This window comes from Trachurus japonicus, chromosome 17 (genome assembly GCF_045865225.1).
Source record: "Trachurus japonicus isolate A0001 chromosome 17, Traja_1.0".
NCBI lineage: Eukaryota > Metazoa > Chordata > Actinopteri > Carangiformes > Carangidae > Trachurus > Trachurus japonicus.
Genome location: NC_140923.1, coordinates 12,751,220 through 12,768,713, shown reverse-complemented (window position 1 = coordinate 12,768,713; position 17,494 = coordinate 12,751,220). Strand labels below are relative to the sequence as shown.

The window sequence follows — 17,494 nt, the reverse complement described above, 5'->3', positions numbered from 1 at the left end:
CAATATGTGCAAAAACACGTCTGACATTTAATTTTGTACAAAGAAAAGTGAACAAACAACTTCCTGAACTTGTTTGCCAATGCTAATATCAAACAAATGGGATTGTTTAGAAATAATTGGCTACTAATGGGCAACTAATCTTACTAATTTGATAAGGATGTGACATGCTGCCTTTAAAAACAACAACAAAAAAGATTCTAGTCTATAAAAAGACACTGTTTTAATTGGAGACAGCTGCAATACAAATTTGTAAAAGTGAGTTTAGTTCATCTCCTCTTGGGACATTAACCCCGTCCAAGTGGGACTTGAGACTCTTATGTCCATCCCTCTTGACCCAACTAAAATGACCAGATTATAATGTCACTGTATGATTGCACTGGCTGCACAGACCGCAGCCTATCCCCCAGCCTATTAGTCACTGAGTGCTCATTTAAAAGTTGATAAATGTTAAGTGAGTTAAAATGTGATAAGGAAAACCAATAAATCCTGCTAAAAGCTGTTGTATCACAGAACTGGGCACTCAAATGTAAAGGATATATTTCCATTAGCCTATACGAAAACTTTGCTATGATTCATACTGTATATCATTACTGTCATATTGTCAGGGTATTATTCTATTATTTCTCCTGTCTGATAAAACTGACAGATAATACTTAATGGATCCACTGAAAACAGGTCAAAAATCTGCCAGACAATTTTTAGTCTCGCTCAAGGACACATTAGTTTGGCAGATGCTTCACAACAAAAGTCCTGACCTAGTCTGCCAGTCAAAGGGCAGAGTCCTTGCTCAGAGCTACCGCCTTCGCATTTCAGCAACACTGAGCATTGACTTGGCAGTGAAATGGAAAACAAGCGGTTCACTGTTGAATAGCTGATCAGCAGGAGGAGCAGCAAGCGGAAACATGCTGATTTAAGACATTGTTAGCATTAATGGTGTGAACTCAGGGTCAGTGCCGCTATGAAATATTACACACTAGATGAGAGCAAACATATTCAAACTGACTCTGCCTTCGCACTGATTCGTTTATTGCTCGTGTTTCAGAGAAGAACAACACGTCTAATCCACCACTGTCTGTCTATAGCACTGTGTTGCATAGCTTATAAATGACATAATAAAACCAAATTCCATCAGTCAGTAAAAAGAAGATGAGAAATAATCCTAATGGTCCAACCGCAGGCTGCAGACTCTGCTAATGTGTTGTCTCTGCAGGGACACGTAAAGGGAAATTGCTGAACTGAAGGCCACCGCTACTATAAGTTATGGCTGTTATAATAAAACTCTATTGTGCACTATTTATTATTTACAGTGCCCTCAGGGAAATATTCCTTGCTACAAATTAAATTTTGTTATTCAGTGCCTATGTATATTTTATACAGCATGTCTTCGGTGTTTATTTTGAATTTGGGTGTCTCTGGTCCAAGCTGTACCCAAATATGCCAGTGATCCTTCCATTAATTTTTCTAGTGGACCCAATTTATTTAACTTGTCAGGGTTTATTTTCCTCAAAATGCTTTAAACTTTAAAAACATTTTGGCCCACTTTGTTCATGATACTTCCACAGCATAAAAAGCTTTAGAAAAGAGGTAAACTCAGAAATGCACTGGAGTGATGATGGCAGCGTGAACAATACGAATGAAGATTTACAGCCAGTTGACACGACAGCATTCATATGCAGATTAGTGTGTGACTTTTTCTGTGAATTTTCCCCAGCATGCTTTAGCTGCCTTTGCTCGAATAGTTGGCAACGCAGCCAATGTTAACTGCAGTCAAGACACAGATGCTTTAATCTGCCAGCGGTGGTGTTCTCCGCTCCGTTGACAGTCTGTCTCCCAACAACTTCAGCTCTCAAAAGTCACTCAGCTGCTGTCATGGAAAACACTCACTCAGAGGCGTGCAAGCACAAATGTGACATATTTGTACTTAGGAAAAAAATTACCAAATATGCACAATAGCTGTCATCATGGTTCACATTTCCCCACACACACAAAAAAAAACTGAGATTCAAATTTCAGTCAGACCCACTGAAGTACAACGGATGCAAAATCGTAGTTATAATTCAGTCTGTATTAGTTTAATTAGCAACAGCTGGGAGATTTCTCATCTGGAGATGAACTTTTTATATAATTTCATACAACTGATTATATATTTATGACTCCACAAAGAGTCTAAATGCCCTGACAGTGACCTCCAGACGCTGTGCAGCCTCTGATATCAAATAAATCAAACCCGGATGATACAAGTCAAACCACTGGGCAGCCACCTCAGCCATCCTTAGATCTCATGCTCCTGGAGGTGAAGCCTGAAAGATAACAGCTCCAGTGTGCGGTGGTGAGCAAACAAGTCATTTACATACAGTAAAGGGCTCGTGGCAGGCGCCAATTGAAAAGCTCTCTGTCGGTCACACAGACAGGAACTGTTGCTGTCTCTACAAACAAACAAATACCGTGACTCTCTGACGCCTGTGTCTGGATGCCATAAAGAGAAACCAGCACGTTCCCATCACGCATTCACAATATAATCGTCTTCTTATGCGAACAAAGCATGTGCGTCAAACAAAAGATGTTTTCTAGCCTAGTTTGATTTTAGGCTGAATTTGCCTTCAAAGAAAATCTGACAAGAATATGAAGAATGCCAACAAACAATTGAAAGGCTTTACTCTCCACGACTGCAGAATTCATTGATGTGATGTTTGCTTTGTCACCGAGACAAATCAAGTTTAAAGGGATAGTTCAACATTTTAGCAAATTTGTCCACTGCCATAATCCCTATAGTCATAGCAGTAGGTTCGTTACCTTTAATTGTCGGTGTAAGCTATTTTTAGAACAGCGGAGCAGAGCCGCGAGCTGCTCAGAGCTACGCTACGGAGGCTAATGGGATTTCTTGGTTTCCCTCATCAAACTCATCAAATACACAACCCAACAACTCAAAAACGCTGTCGTGGACAAGTTGTGAGCTGCACATTCACCACGCTATGAGAAAATAACGGAACGTTACGAGACGGAGCTGTTTTAGAGGTAAATTCATGCAAAACCGCTGATGCACGTTGCGTTCAGGGACAGTTTTTCAGCAAGCAGACTCTGTATTTACCCTGTATTTACCTCGAAAACGGCTCCGTTTCGTAACGTTCCGTTATTATCTCATAGCGTGGTGAATGTGCAGGTCACAACTTGTCCACGAAAGCGTTTTGGAGTTTTGGGATTTTGTATATGATGAGTTTGATGAGGGAAACCAAGGAATCCCATGAGCCTCCATAGCGTAGCTCTGAGCAGCCTGCTGCTTAGCTCCGACATTCTAAAAATAGCTTACACCGACAAATAAAGTTAACGAACCTACTGCTATGACTATAGCGATTATGGCAATGGGCCGATTTGCCAAAATGTTGAACTATCCCTTTAAGGAAACAACCCCCTCTCAAATGATGGGAGGTATTAACTGTAGGTAGCATCTGGAACAAATGTGACAATGCCCCTCAGAGGTAATCTTGTGCATTTTCATAGAACTGATGGAAACTCAACTCACCTGGTCCTCGAAGGACAGGGCCTGTCCGACGTCTCGAGGGAACCCATCTATGACGATACCATTAGCGTCAGGGATCTTCATTATCTTCTGCTTAATTTCAGTTATTGTGGTTTCCTGGGGGGAAAATACAGCAACATGATTGTCATCACTTGGTGCCTCAAATTTTAATAGCTTGATAACAACTGATTGCTGGGCAGTTGATAAGATGATTAACTGTTCTTAATTTATCAATTTTAATAGCTCAACAATTAGCTAGATGTTAGGATTTCTGTTGCTTCCCAATTCCACTGTTTTGTCAATGAGTGATAAAGAAAAAAACTTTATAGTTGTAATTATAATAACATAATAACATGGACGGGGGAGATTAGCTCTGTGCTGTTGCAATTCCCAGTGTATATTCATCAAGGTTGTAGATTAATTGCGTTACATTAATAATGAGTAGCTCGTTTAAAGTTGTAAAAAATGGTGAATGAAAAACAGCACGTTGGAGAATTACACAACATAATTCCTGTGTTTATCCAATTGCACTTTAATATTCTTGAAAGCAGCAGAGCCGCTGTCTTGAGAGCACTTGAGGGCAGAGAGTGCCAGCATCTTTCAGCATCGCTGCCGTCCTCGTGGCCGGAGGAGGTCAACATGTTGGAGGTTATCTCTTCAGGCCGAATGCATCATGCGATATGGCAGCGATACATGAGCAATGCCCTGATCTAAAAATAACTACTATGGCTGTCGCTCCGCCCAGCGTTGACTAACACAGACATTTCATTTGCTTCCAGCCACAGAATGTGAGCAGTGGCCCATAGCAGACTATATACAGAGATTAAACTTAATCTCAGTTTCATTGAACAGATTAATGTACGCGTGTGTGTATGATAAAATGAGAAGAGCTAATCTAGAAGCCCTTTGATCCTCTGCATGGCTTCACGTCTGAGCTCTCACTGGAGCGCCAGGTCAGACAAGCATCTGATGCCTAAAGATACCATCTATCTATAACTCTATAGCAATCATGCAGCAGACAAGCAGCTGGAGGGATTGTCTATCCCCAATCCCCCTGTATTCCCAATGCATATACATCTGTTCGCTGTGTAGTGAAGCGCAGTTGTAACATTGGCATTTGAATGGCACAGGCAATAGTAGCCTAATGTATATTTCACACTCGATATAGGGATGCCGAGGCAAAATGGCAGAAAGGTTAGGTTTTATATGGGATTAGGGTTAGGTATTTTCTAGATTCATCAATTTGTTGTCTATAAAATATGAAAAACACCTGAACATGACGATCCTCAAATGTCTTGCTTTGTTCAAACAACAGTTCAGAGTCTTTAAGTTGTAAGATGAGTATTTTATTTTTATCAATGTTATATTTTATTTTTTCAGATATTTTTTTCTTTTTTTTGTCTGTTTTTCTCCTCGTCCTATCTATCTGTTTCTCCTTTTTTACTTTCTTAAACAGACTATTCATTTGTGCCATATCTGTAACACTTGAAATGTCTGTAAAGTTATGTTAAAACAAATACAAATTTGAACAGTTCAGAGTGCAAATAAATTCAATGAACTATTAGTTAGTGAATTAGACACTAATTTAGTGTCATGAAGAGCAAAAGAAATGCCCAGATTTTTAAAATGTTGTAATTTTCTGCTAATATAATTACCGTAGTAGTAGTACGCTACTTATTTATTTATAACAGTGTATGTTAAAATGCTGTGCAAGTAAGTCAAACAACATTGATGTTTACAGCTGCCAATGCTCATGCACAGCTCACAGATAGCTTGTGATTGATTGGTTGATTGAGCTGTGACGAACTGAAGTGATTGAGGTGTTTTTGTTTTTGTGTGCCACTGAAAACCAAACAACCTAATGACATGTCAGTGTCACCAAATTGGAAAGATGCATTATTTTTTAGTGTAAATGAGCATGAATAATTTACTATGTACTGGTTCGAGGGTCTTCAGCTGGTTTTGAAACATTTTTTCCACTGTCTGAGGATATAAAAAGTACAAAAGTGCTATGAGTTGTTAATTTTAGACCAGACTGTCGAACGTCCAAGAGCCTCTTACTGTATGAGAAGGCCAGTGGGATTTCTGAGAGAACACAGGGTCAGAAATATACTGAGTCACATGACCTGCAGTGAATTACTGTACAGACAAACCGTGAGCACTTCACGTTGATTTGGTGCTTGCCTAAAGGTCAGAAGTGATGCTGTGTGCTCGTTGCATTTTGAATAATTGCTTCACAGATGAGCACAGTTACATACTCTCTTGCCAAGAGCGGCGATTGATGCTGTGATCATTTCTGTCTGTTACACATGAAGCTGGATCCACCAGCAACTTTTGTTCCAGGCACTTTCTCCCTGTTTAGAAACAGGGAGAAACAAAGCTTAGCGCTATCCAAGGAGAGAATCTGCCAACCTGCACGTCTAATGCTCATTGCTCAATGCTACTGCCAAAGTGTAGAAATGATGAGATGGAGTAGTTATGTTCCAAACTTTCTTTGCAATCATGCTGTGTGTTGTCTAAGCTAAGCTGACAATTTTAGGATAGGAATAGGATAGGAATTTATTTATTAGAAACAGGGACAATGCACAAAAACATAAATCTTGTGAGACAAGAGAAGATGCCTTGCGCCAGGTTGTAGCAACATTTGCTAATTTCCACCTGTAGTCCCTGGGCAGGTAAGAACAGATGAAGAGGCTATATTATATTATATTCTGGCTATAGCTTCATGTTAAGATCAATAGCATAGATCAATTTTCTCATATGTCTCAGTGGAGAGATTAAGTGTATTTCCCAAAATGTGAAACTATCCATTTAATTTGCAGTAAAGTAAACAAGTTAGGAAATAAGTTTATAGCTACCAATTAAAAACAAGTTGTGAATCAGTAATATGTGTCTCAGCACATCATAAAACACTATTTATGCAGCCGCCAGTCTCTCACCATCAGATACAAAATCATTAAGAAACCAAATTGTAATCTGAATTTGATGAAGTAATCATAGCAGGGAATTAAACACCTATCAGCCACAAGTCATTTTTTCACCCATATCTATCTAATATGTCTGCAGCTTGGCCTACATTGCTGTTTATCTCCCTGGTTCCCGGTGAACGGCCAGAGGGGAGATGCAGCGTCGTGTCAGACAGGAGAGATGATGAACGGTGAGACTGTTATTGGAGATAATTCAGGAGGGGACACAAGCTTCAAACTCAAATCACAAAGTCAGGAGGAGGAGGAAGAGGAGGAGGAGGAGGAGGCACTCTGTTTGCGTTACAGCCCTGAACTCCTCTGCATGAAGAAACAGGCTTTGTTATTTATCGTCATTGCCTTGGTCCTTCCTTTGCCCTTTGATTACAAATTTTAATTAGGGAAATAATCTTCATTTCATACACAAGTGTGAGGCCTCCTCGTGTGTTTTCTACACCGGCTTTGAGAGAACGGAGAGCACAAAAAAACAACCAGAGGTGGTCGGTCTGTGCCCATTTTCTTCTCAGCCAGATTAATTATCCTGCAGAGAAGGACGTTAATAAGACGGAACAACATCCCTCTCTCCAGCGCACTCGTGATATGGATGCTGCTAATTAGTCCCTTGTTACACGCACGCTGCGATAAGGACCTGCAAGTGACTGGACACACTCGGCGCTCATCCATCCATCCATCCTCCCTCTCATATTCTCCCCCTCTTTCATAGAAATGCGACCCCCATAGTGTGTCCCGACCCTCCCTCCTTCTCCGTGTCTCTCGCTACCTGTGGTGCCAGCTCTCCATTGGTGATGATTTTAGCGATCAGGCTCCACTTTCTGTTGCTGGTGGCGTTGTGGATCATCTTCTTCCTCAGCAGCTCGCCCACGGACACGTACTGGAAGCTGTAGCGCTCGGCGATCTTCAGGCACTGTGTTCCTTTGCCGCTGCCAGGGCCACCTATAGGCACAGAGGGAGAGCTGTTGATGTTTGGGGGAAATTGTGAAAAAAGAAGTGTGTGTGTGTGTGAGTGTGAAACATTATGTGTGTGGGTGTGTTGGCGTACTGTAGGCACACGTGTGTATTAGTGAGAGAATCCCAGACTTTGTGTGCATATTTGCACATGTGTGAGAGGGTGTTTTTGTGACTGTGTATTGCTGCTTTTGTGTGTTTTGTGTGTGTGCGGGGGAGAAGGGCACATTGGGAAAGGGGAGGGGGGGTGATAGAGAAACAGGTATGTGTGAACCTCCTACATTAGCTAACAAATCCTCTTTTTTATTATTCAAATGGAGAAAAAGGAGGAGGAGGAGGAGTGATGACAAGAGGACACAGCTCCTACAGCTTAGTGCTGCATAGTTTGGTAAATATGACACGTTAGCACCTGTTTTAACATCTTACAATATCAGTGCAACATTATTAAAATCGATTATAATTCCTTTAAAATTAAAATCTGAAGACACAAAGTGGTGAGAGCTTTAAAAATGTGTGAGCGGCCAGCGTTAAAGCCATCTGGCAAGTGGCAACCTGAATGCTGCTTTTGCCTGAGAGACAACTTTGCATTGAATTTCATTTCAGGATTTCTGAAATGCTACCGTTACCATAGAAATGTCAACCGCTCCAAAATCACTGCTGGTTGACAGCCAGGCTGGAGTAAGGGTGAAATTAGTCAGAGAACAAGCTGTGTCATTGGTAATTTATTCCATCATGGCGTTGACTGTCAGAAATGATTTTTTAAGGGATGAGGAGACGAGCGCGCGCCCGAGTGAGGAAAATCATTACAAGTCAGTGATTGTTAATATATTATTTGGTTGGATTTAAATTAGATCATCCATTTCTGACAACCCAGTTTCAGCGAAGTGACATGTAATGTGGCCCTCTAAATGGTTTGCTGAGCTCCAAGTAGGCCTATCCTGCAGGTATCCGGGCCAGTGTCCGCCTTACAGCTGGGATTAATACTCAGGATTTACAGGATTTGCAGTTAGGGTTCAGGCCTCTGCATGTTTTGAGCAAAGTGACGGTCAGATTGAGTGGGAAAGGGGGTCTGGCAATGTTTGTGTTGCTCTCTGAAACTGATCATCCATCAGCCGTGGCCACCTTGTTCAGAGGTGTGAAAGTAAGTTAGTAAAGCCTGAGCTCCCTTCAACATTTCTTGTTTTCACTCCACCTTCACACAACTATTTCGTTTCAGCACTCCACAAAATTACTTCAACACCATGAATGAGAAGCTGAAAATTGTGTCTCGCTCCTCTTCTCTCTGTGAAGGCAGAGGCCTTTGAACGTGGCCTTTTCTAAACACTTCTGTTTTTAGACGTGGGCAGACGACACGTACAGGCCAGTTTGTTTGAAGCATACTGAGGCTTTTAGAGCTGGACCAAGGTCAAGTTCATGGTTGTATCAGTCTGAGGAAAAAGCAGAAAAACTGCTGCTGTGTATTTCTGTTGTATTTCTGAGAGAGCCGCAGGCTTTGCTGCTTTACTATGTTTACAGCGTCTATGCTATGCTAAGCTTAGATAAGGGGATAGGCTACCAGCCTTCTTGTGTAGACCGAGTGATATAATTATCATAAAACTGTGGTGACTTCTTGATTCAGAGCTGGATAATGCAGGCCCCTCAAGGCAAACAGATGTTTGCTAAATGGCAAATCTTACATTTAGCTACCGCTAGCTTCTTTTGAAAGTGAACAGTGTCATGCCTACTCTTTCACCTACTCCCTTCTCACTATATAGGGAATTCTATGTAGTAGACTATGTAGTATAGAAGACTATATTGAGCTCACTGGTAAAATGTAAAAAACTTTCACCACATAGTTAAAGCAGAAGTAAGCGATCCGGTCGTTTTGGCTAATGCTGCGTTCCAGGCAGGCTTTTGAAACCGTAATTACAGCTTCAAGTCACAACTTACGACTTTGTAGCGTTCCAGGCAACCCACTCGTGTTTTTCCGACCTGTTTTACCTGTGAAAGTCACTATAACGGCCACTCGTAACTTCCGACCCGTGAAGTCGTACCAGATCGAACTGGTACGACTTCACAGGTCGGAAAAGTCGGAGTTACGGGCTGCCTTGAATGCACCATAACGTCTTGTCAGCCGACGGAGTTAGCAGCCCCCGCCCTCGTCGTGGATCTATTGGTCCTCGTCCCTACGTCACCACATTCAGGCGCATCTCTTGGCTGCACACACAGAGAGGACCGCCCCTGCATGCCGTTCTCTCTCCTCATTGGATAAAACTTGTAGGATACAAGGAAAGTTTTCTCCTCGGCTCAGAGCAGAGCAGAGGGACTGACAGACCCGTGTTTCGGTCCAAACACTCTATGTAAGTGATTGCTGTCGGAAGATATAACTATCTAAGACTTATATTAACACAAAAATATCGCTTACTACGTTATTATGGCGCATAATTAAAACGTTGCAGATCAATGCCAACCGCAATATAACCGCAATGCATTATGGTAACTGTATATTACTAGTAATATACAGTTACCATAATGCATAATCAGTACAGAGGTTGTGTTGGAGACTCTGATCAATATTCCAAAAGCTCATCTCTGTCAGCCAATAGGAAAGCCAAGTAGCTTTAGAAAGCTCTAATCATTATGGAACAAAAATATTATTGTATTACAATTGAAGCTGAGCAACATATTGAAATTGTATTTATTTTAGATAAAGTTTTGATGATATTTTTGTTAAGAAGTTGTTGTTGTTTTGTAGTGTCTTTTTTGGCCTTAAGTGGCCCCCTTTGACCCTAAATTTTGCACAGTGGTTGTCTTGGAGCTCCAATACAGTTGTAGGCCTGCACTACTTTTCACGCTGCATTGTGGGATACTATGTAGTATCAATACTCACTAAACATTCGGAGAGCTCTACAAATCGGCGTAGTCACTATATAGTGAGTGAGCGAGTGATTTTGGACACAATCCTAGTCTGGTTCTGTCTAAAGGCAAAATATATTTTAACTTTCTCCTGGGTCTAGCTTTTTAATGCACAACAGAGTGCTGACCTCATGTTTACGATTATTATCATAAAACTGTGATTCATTACTAATGAGGTTTTGTTTCAGAGCTGTGATTTGTGTTATTTATAGTTCATCTTTTATATATGAGTGAAATAAATGGGGCATTTTTCACAGCAGACATCTTTGAACCAGCACACCCAGATGGAGCGCAGCCACTATCATTCATATTAATTACAGCAGTGTTTTTCTATAATAATTCTGTCTGAGAAAGTTTTGCAGAGCAGAGAAGAGAAAGCGTGGGAGAATAAGAGAGATCCTTGAATAACGCGTTCGGCAAAATGTGCACTTTATCTCACATCTGAGTGTTTTGTAACGCTCGACACGCCTGGTCCCCTCCCAGCCTCCTCATGACCACACGTGTCTTTGTCAGTCTGTCTCTCTCTGTGCGAACCTGGCAGACAAAACATTTGCCATGATCCTCCAAAGGGATGACAGCTGCTGTCGTCCTGTTCTCCCTTTTAAAATAGGGCACAATGTGCTCACAAAGACGAGATAGGAAGTGGCTTTGTGCTGCGAGGACAAATAACTATCATCCCGCATGCATAGACAGTGCGAACATCCCAGGTACACACCAAAAGCGAAGCACGCTGCAGCAGAAGGTTTTTTTTTAAAAGCTTTTCATGGACACCAAAGTCGTTTTGTTGCTTACATATACACTAACCTTCAATAAACTACTTTATTTTTTAAATAATATAGTTATAGTTTTATAAATAGTTTTATAAATAGCAGCTCTTTTTTGATCCTGCTCACCCCAATGTCATCATCAGTCTTTCTGTGCAGCTGCCGTGCCTAATTTCTAAGATTAATGAATGTATTTGACAGGTTAATGCAAGGCCCATCAAGGAAATCAGATTAGGAGAGCGTGAGTGTCTAACACAGTGAGTGACATGCAACAAGATCTCCGCGGCTGATACAGACAGAGGGAGGTGGGGCTACGTGCAGAATACCAGGAAAAACATACTGCTACTAAACACACACACACACACACACACAAAAACACAAACACACACTCCACGACTCATAGATTCCTATCCAGGTCATGTATTTTTAGAGCATCAGAGAGTCAAATATAAACTTCTATTCTGTATTTTTGTTGATCTTTTTATATACACGGCCAAAACTCTCATCAGAAGCAAAATGAATAGACGCTGGATGCTTGTTTTTACTGTGTTTACACACAAATAGCTCTTTACTGCTCCGTCTTATCTAATGGAAAACATGACCCGGGAGAAACTCAGATCAAATCAGTAACATCAGCAGAAGAGACAATAAATAGATTGTGCCTCAAAGTTTCCTCCTCGGGTGTGTGTATTTATAGTTTTGGTGTTATTGGTGTGTGTTGCAGTGAGTCTGTTTTACCGATGACGAGGATGACTTTGGGTCGGGGTCTCGATGGATCGAACACCTCGTACTCCTCGATGAGCTCCGCCGTCTCCGACAGGTCCGAGTCGCTCTCGATGGAGAACTGGCTGATGGGAGGGAGGCGGTCGTAGCGTCTGTAGGGGAAATTGGGACTGTCGGGCAACACTGTCCCACACACACACACACACACACACACTCGTAAAAAGGTATGGATGAGAACAAACTGTTGTAATTTCATGCTGCCAGTCAGTTGCTCGGTGCAGCTGTCACATCATTTCAGATTCTGCCAGTCAAAATGTTGATTACCGTAGTATAACTGATCTACAGTCATTAATTAGTGTGATGACACAATCAGAACTTATACTACAGCTGCCTATTGTGATGTTTTATACTATATTGATGTAATATAACACATTTGTCACACACAGAAGTCAGGCATTTTCTATTTATGCAGTATTATCTCCAATTTTTTCCCTGTTAAAGGGTTTTCTATGGAGTTTTTTCTCAGTGGATGTGAGGGTCTAAGGGCAGAGGATGTTGTTATGATGCCATGTGAAGCCCTTTGGGACAAACTGTTTGTAAAAATGGCCTATACAAATAAAATTGCCTTGCCTTGCCTTATAAATTACAGCACTAAGAATCACATTGATCAGACAGTGATCATAATATGAGAGAAAATGACAATAATTTAGCAAAACGCAAAAGCTTTCAGGAGTTTGCACATTACCAATCTAATACTGCAGCACCTGCCTTAATCTAAGGGCTCACTTTTGCCCCACAGACATTTCTACCTCATAAATCCAATGGAAAAAATACTTTTAGGAAGTTGGAGCAGGATTTCCTTCCAGCGAGCATTTTAAAACATGAAAGATCTGAGCTCCATGCAGCTATCGCTCGAGACGGAATCACAGCAGAGGGGAAATCTCTAACCCTTAATTAGGCTGCAGTTGCCAGCAGCTAAACTCTGCAGCTGGCAAAGTTAACAGGCGCCTTTGCCACAATATTTAAAGAAGCAAGACAAATCTGAAATTCCAAAAGCACGGTGCTGTCCTAAATGCATCTCGAATCATCTTTCTGGCTGTGGATGCTTCTGTTTTTATAAATATTGACCCTGCATATCTGTGAGTAATGCACTAAAATGTCCCCTGCTCACACTCGACTGCTTTCTATTTCTCATGCGCAGACACTGTATACACTGATACCGTGCTCCACTCACATTACCAAACAAAGAAGTGAATGTCTGAATTCAAAGTGGACGTGACAACTCGATGCAAATGCGGGGGAAAAAACCTTGTTAACATACGAGAGCTGTAGTTGAGAACTTTGCTTTGCAAATTCAAAGTTTGCATCTGTGGTGCCTCCAGTTAAACCTGTGAGAAAGTTTTTGGTATCCTTATACTCAGATTAATATTTAATCTCACACATTCATTTGTTTTTTGTCGTATAGCACCGTTCAACCACTGTCAGGTCAGTGAAGGCAGCAGAGGCATGTTCAAGGCTGGTCCATCCCACTGGGTTCAGTCTTGGAACGAGTTGATTTTGGTGATTTGGAGACAGACGGAGGCGGCTGCCTTTTGTTTGTGGGGGCTCTGGGGTCCCAACAAACGCCTCTGGCTCTGTTTAGCAAACTAAATCAATCTGAGAGAGGTGATGCACACACAGCTGCGACTCTCACTCCTCAGTTTAAACGCTAGTGCAGCCACAGAGGGGTTCATGAGGGTGTAAGGCAAATGTTAACACCCTTTCCTGTTGAAACACTGAGCGAGTAAAGAGGAAGTTGTACTGTTGCCAGCATTCTTCGAAAGATGCACAGTAGCCTACCAAAAACATATACAGTACATCCAATACATATTTTATTTATATTTTGGCTCTTACAGTAGTTGGCAGCTTTTTCTTTAACAGAAGTTGTGCCTTAAACATAACAGATGTTTTATGGACGGTAATTAATGATTATTATTACCTGTAATTTAGGGAAAATCTGGCCAATTAGTCTGTAAAGTGTCAGAAAACAGTAAAAGAAATGTGTAAAACATGTCCTGTTTTATCTAACAACATTATAAACCTATCTATTTTCTTTTATTTTACTTTTATTTGCTCTTGCTTTTAACTCTGTTTTAGTGTTTTGTTTGTTTTTATTCTGTCTTATGCTTCTTTTTTTTAATGTTTTGTCTTTATGTAAAGCACATTGAGTTGCCTTGGTATGAAATGCGCTATATAAATAAAGATGCCTTGCCTTGCCGGAACTAAAGTTTTGGCGTCGTAGCTTTGAAACAAAACTTAAGTGATCGATTGGTCATTAAATTTGTTGCTGATGAAAAAATTCCTGTTTACCAATTAACTGGTTAATTGACTGTGGCTAATGTGTTTATGCCACAGCCTGAGTAAAATGAGCCTTCACCGCCGCTCACCATTTCTGAAGAGGGACCTGCGTGACTGGCCCCCGTTGAGAGGGGGAAGGGACTTCTTCTCCTGGCCCACGAAGGTGTCCCATCGCACCTTGTCCGTTCCTCCCAGCTCCCTGACTTTCTTCAGACAGCCCTCCAAGTAGTCGATGGGGTCATCGGGCCGGTAGTACATCAACCCTGTCAGCAGGCTCTGGAGAAAACAGTGGAGGTGGTGATGAGACACAGAGGAGGGAGTTAAGTGTGAGGAGGAGGAGGAGGAGGAGATGTTTGCTCTGACATTGCTACGTCTCTGTAATGATGTGTTGTTGTGTGACAGAGTGGCGGGCGGCGGAGAACAGCGACGCCTTTAATGAGGCGAAGTTTTGAAGTTCAGATCTGGTTGCCTTGGCTCGATCGGCTCCACCGGGGAAACAAAAACATCTCGTTTTGTCAGATGTCCGTGAAATTGGCCTCAGCCTGGTGGCCGAATAAACACAGAACTCCACCGACCTGTTATGTTTGTGTGTGTGCAGGGCCGTTGCTAGGAATTCTGGGCCCCCTTAAAGAATACTAAATTGGGCCCCTCCCCCTAACTTTTCCTTTTTTTTTTTTCTTAGACTACTTATGTATTATCGTTTTTTATTTAGCCTTCTTTGTTTTGATGCTAATGCAGCATTACACTGCAAAAACTCAAGTATCTTAGCAAGAATATTTGTCTTATTTCTAGTCAAAATGTCGTTTCTAGTCAAAACAAATCTCATTCTACTTAAAATAAGACACATCATATTAAAAGTAGCTTGTTTTTAGACACTTTTTACTTCTTTCAAGCATATTTTCACTTGGAATAAGTAGAAAAAATCTGATAGTGGAGCAAATTTTTCTTCCTTATTACAAGCACAAAAAACTTACTTTCACTGGCAGATTTTTCTATTTATTGTGAATTTAAGTGAAAATGATCTAAAAATAAGTTAATTTTTAGGTAATGAGTCTTATTTTAAGTGGAAAGAGATTAGTTTTGACTAGAAATGAGACATTTGGACAAGAAATAACACAAATATTCTTGGAAAGATGTTGAGTTTTTACAGTGTACTATGAGTATTGGTCAGGGTCTTACACAGAATAAATCAGTCATACAAAGATTAGACTACTGGGGTTTTTTATGGGCCCCACTGGTCGCTGGGCCCCTAGAATTATCATCACCTTTCTCCCCTATACAACGGCCCTGTGTGTGTGTGTGTGTGTGTGTGTGTGGAGGAGGAAACGCTGTGGCTGTGATGGATGTGAGAACGAGCTTCATGCCAAAAGCCAAAAGACAAAGTCAAGTGTGTGTTTGCGTGACATTTGTCCCCTTTGACCCTGACTGTTTTAAAACAATACCTTCCTGTGGGACCTTATCTCCACCCTCCTCCTCCTCCTCCTCCTCCTCCTCCCTCATGACAACACGAAGCCTCTCTGTGCTTATTGAGCTGATTGATAATGAATACACTTCCATATGAGCAGCAATTGCGATCAGTGAAACGACTCCGCAGTTATAGGATGATAATGTGTCACTGCTGGCTGCTCAATGTAATTTGAACTGCCACTAAATAAACAAGCACTGATTGCTTGCATACATTAAAAGCTGCAACTGCATTCAGAGCTGAGTCTAATTATGTGATTGAGCCAATTTACTATCCCCTCAGGAATATTAATATCATATTTCACTATAAGTCCTCACAATGTCTGCTTATTAACAATTAGTTTTGAAGATAATCCTGTAACCATTAATGAAATGTCCAACACCTCTACCACAAATATACGGTGTCATTAATATCCTGGAGGTTAAGAGACATTATAGTAATTATTATTTTCCCTATTACACTTCTGAGATGTATTGTGAACTTTTAATATTCTTTTTTTGTAGCCCACTCTGTCACAGTTGTTAGACTAATTTTCATTTTTCACGATAAAAGAATGTCTCCCGCTGCGAACATCTCAATTAAAAGCAAATTATGCAGAGGAGCAGAGCCGAGAAAGGTCTGCTTGGTTTAATTACCCTTACACTCCGTCTCTAATTATGATTAAATATCAATATAAGAGAGAGAAAAAAGAGAAAAACATCATTTTAGAAACCACTTTGTTACAAATGATGACTCCCTCAGGTCCCCCCCCCCCCTTTTGAGTGATAATAAGATTTCAGAGAGACGCGCCACAGCGAGATATACAGTACTTCATATCATAAAAACCATCTCGTCTCTGTTCTGACATGCATTCTGCAACACTGCGATGTAACACACACATGGTCAAGTCCGGTCACTTCACCCCCCACCCCCCCTAAACAAAGCGCACACCATCTCTCACCTCAAATAGTTGAGGTATCTCCCGGCGTGCGAGATACTCCTTGGCATCGTTGGTATTCATCTCCGGTCAGATTTTTTTTTTTTTTTTTTTTTGCCCCCTCTCTCTTTCTCTCTCTCTCCCTCTCTCTTCTGTTCTGGTGTCTTCAGTGCCGTGAGGTAATCTTTGGTTAACGACCGAGCTCCGGACAGATTTCTTCTTTCCCCCCCTTCAGCGCATTTTTGCCTCGTGCCTCGCGTGGACTTTACAACTGGATTCCTGCAGGCAGTCACAGTGCCACCGCTGATGCGGATGCGTGGCTCGTCCGTCCTCCCTCCTGCTGCGCTCTGCCTCCACCACGCACCGTGAGAGCGTGTGTGTGCGTGCGTGTATGTGTGTGTGTTGGCACAGAGGTTGCGCGCTGTGTGTGCCAAAAAAAAAAAACGCACGCACCGCCTCTACGAGTTGTTTTTTTTATCATACCGATTGTGAAACGGTCGTGAGCTGCAATGTTACAGTGACACAGCGGAGAAAAGTGATCTAGTAGATAATTAAGAACCGCACTGACTTCACTGTAGTTGGGTGTTTCAATTTAATGCTTCTTTAATCTTCTGAAACTCTGAACTTTTCACCCCACTAATCCGACAGCTGCAGTTACTTACAGAGTTACTTATTAGAGAAACAAAACCCATATTAAGTCTATCCAATATACTGTGGGCTAATATATTTTACAGATTAACAGTATATCATTGATAAATCAATAATATGGATCTGATAATAAAATAATATATATGGACATTAATATATATAAATAAAGTTTCAAGTTTTTAATTGATGATCCTTCTATACTTTTATAGAATATTCACTACTTTTACTTGTACCTATACATTGCTACTTCTACTAAATAATATGAATTCTTCCACCACTTTAATGGTCAACATAATCTTC

At 41.1% G+C, this 17,494-nt stretch overlaps 1 protein-coding gene across 3 annotated transcripts in view; it reads right to left on the bottom strand.

Moving 5' to 3' along the window:
• ak5 (adenylate kinase 5) overlaps positions 1-16,939 on the bottom strand; it is a 114,707-nt gene extending 97,768 nt beyond the window's left edge. For all 3 annotated transcript variants that reach the window (XM_085804232.1, XM_085804233.1, XM_085804234.1), the window contains exons 1-5: positions 16,571-16,939; positions 14,255-14,441; positions 11,844-12,011; positions 7,262-7,434; positions 3,521-3,634 (exon numbers count right to left, since the gene is read on the bottom strand). In XM_085804232.1, the coding sequence (XP_085660358.1) occupies positions 3,521-3,634; positions 7,262-7,434; positions 11,844-12,011; positions 14,255-14,441; positions 16,571-16,630 (702 nt within the window). In that variant the 5' untranslated portion in view covers positions 16,631-16,939. The remainder of the gene's footprint in view (positions 1-3,520; positions 3,635-7,261; positions 7,435-11,843; positions 12,012-14,254; positions 14,442-16,570) is intronic.
• Between the last annotated feature and the right edge of the window lie 555 nt (positions 16,940-17,494).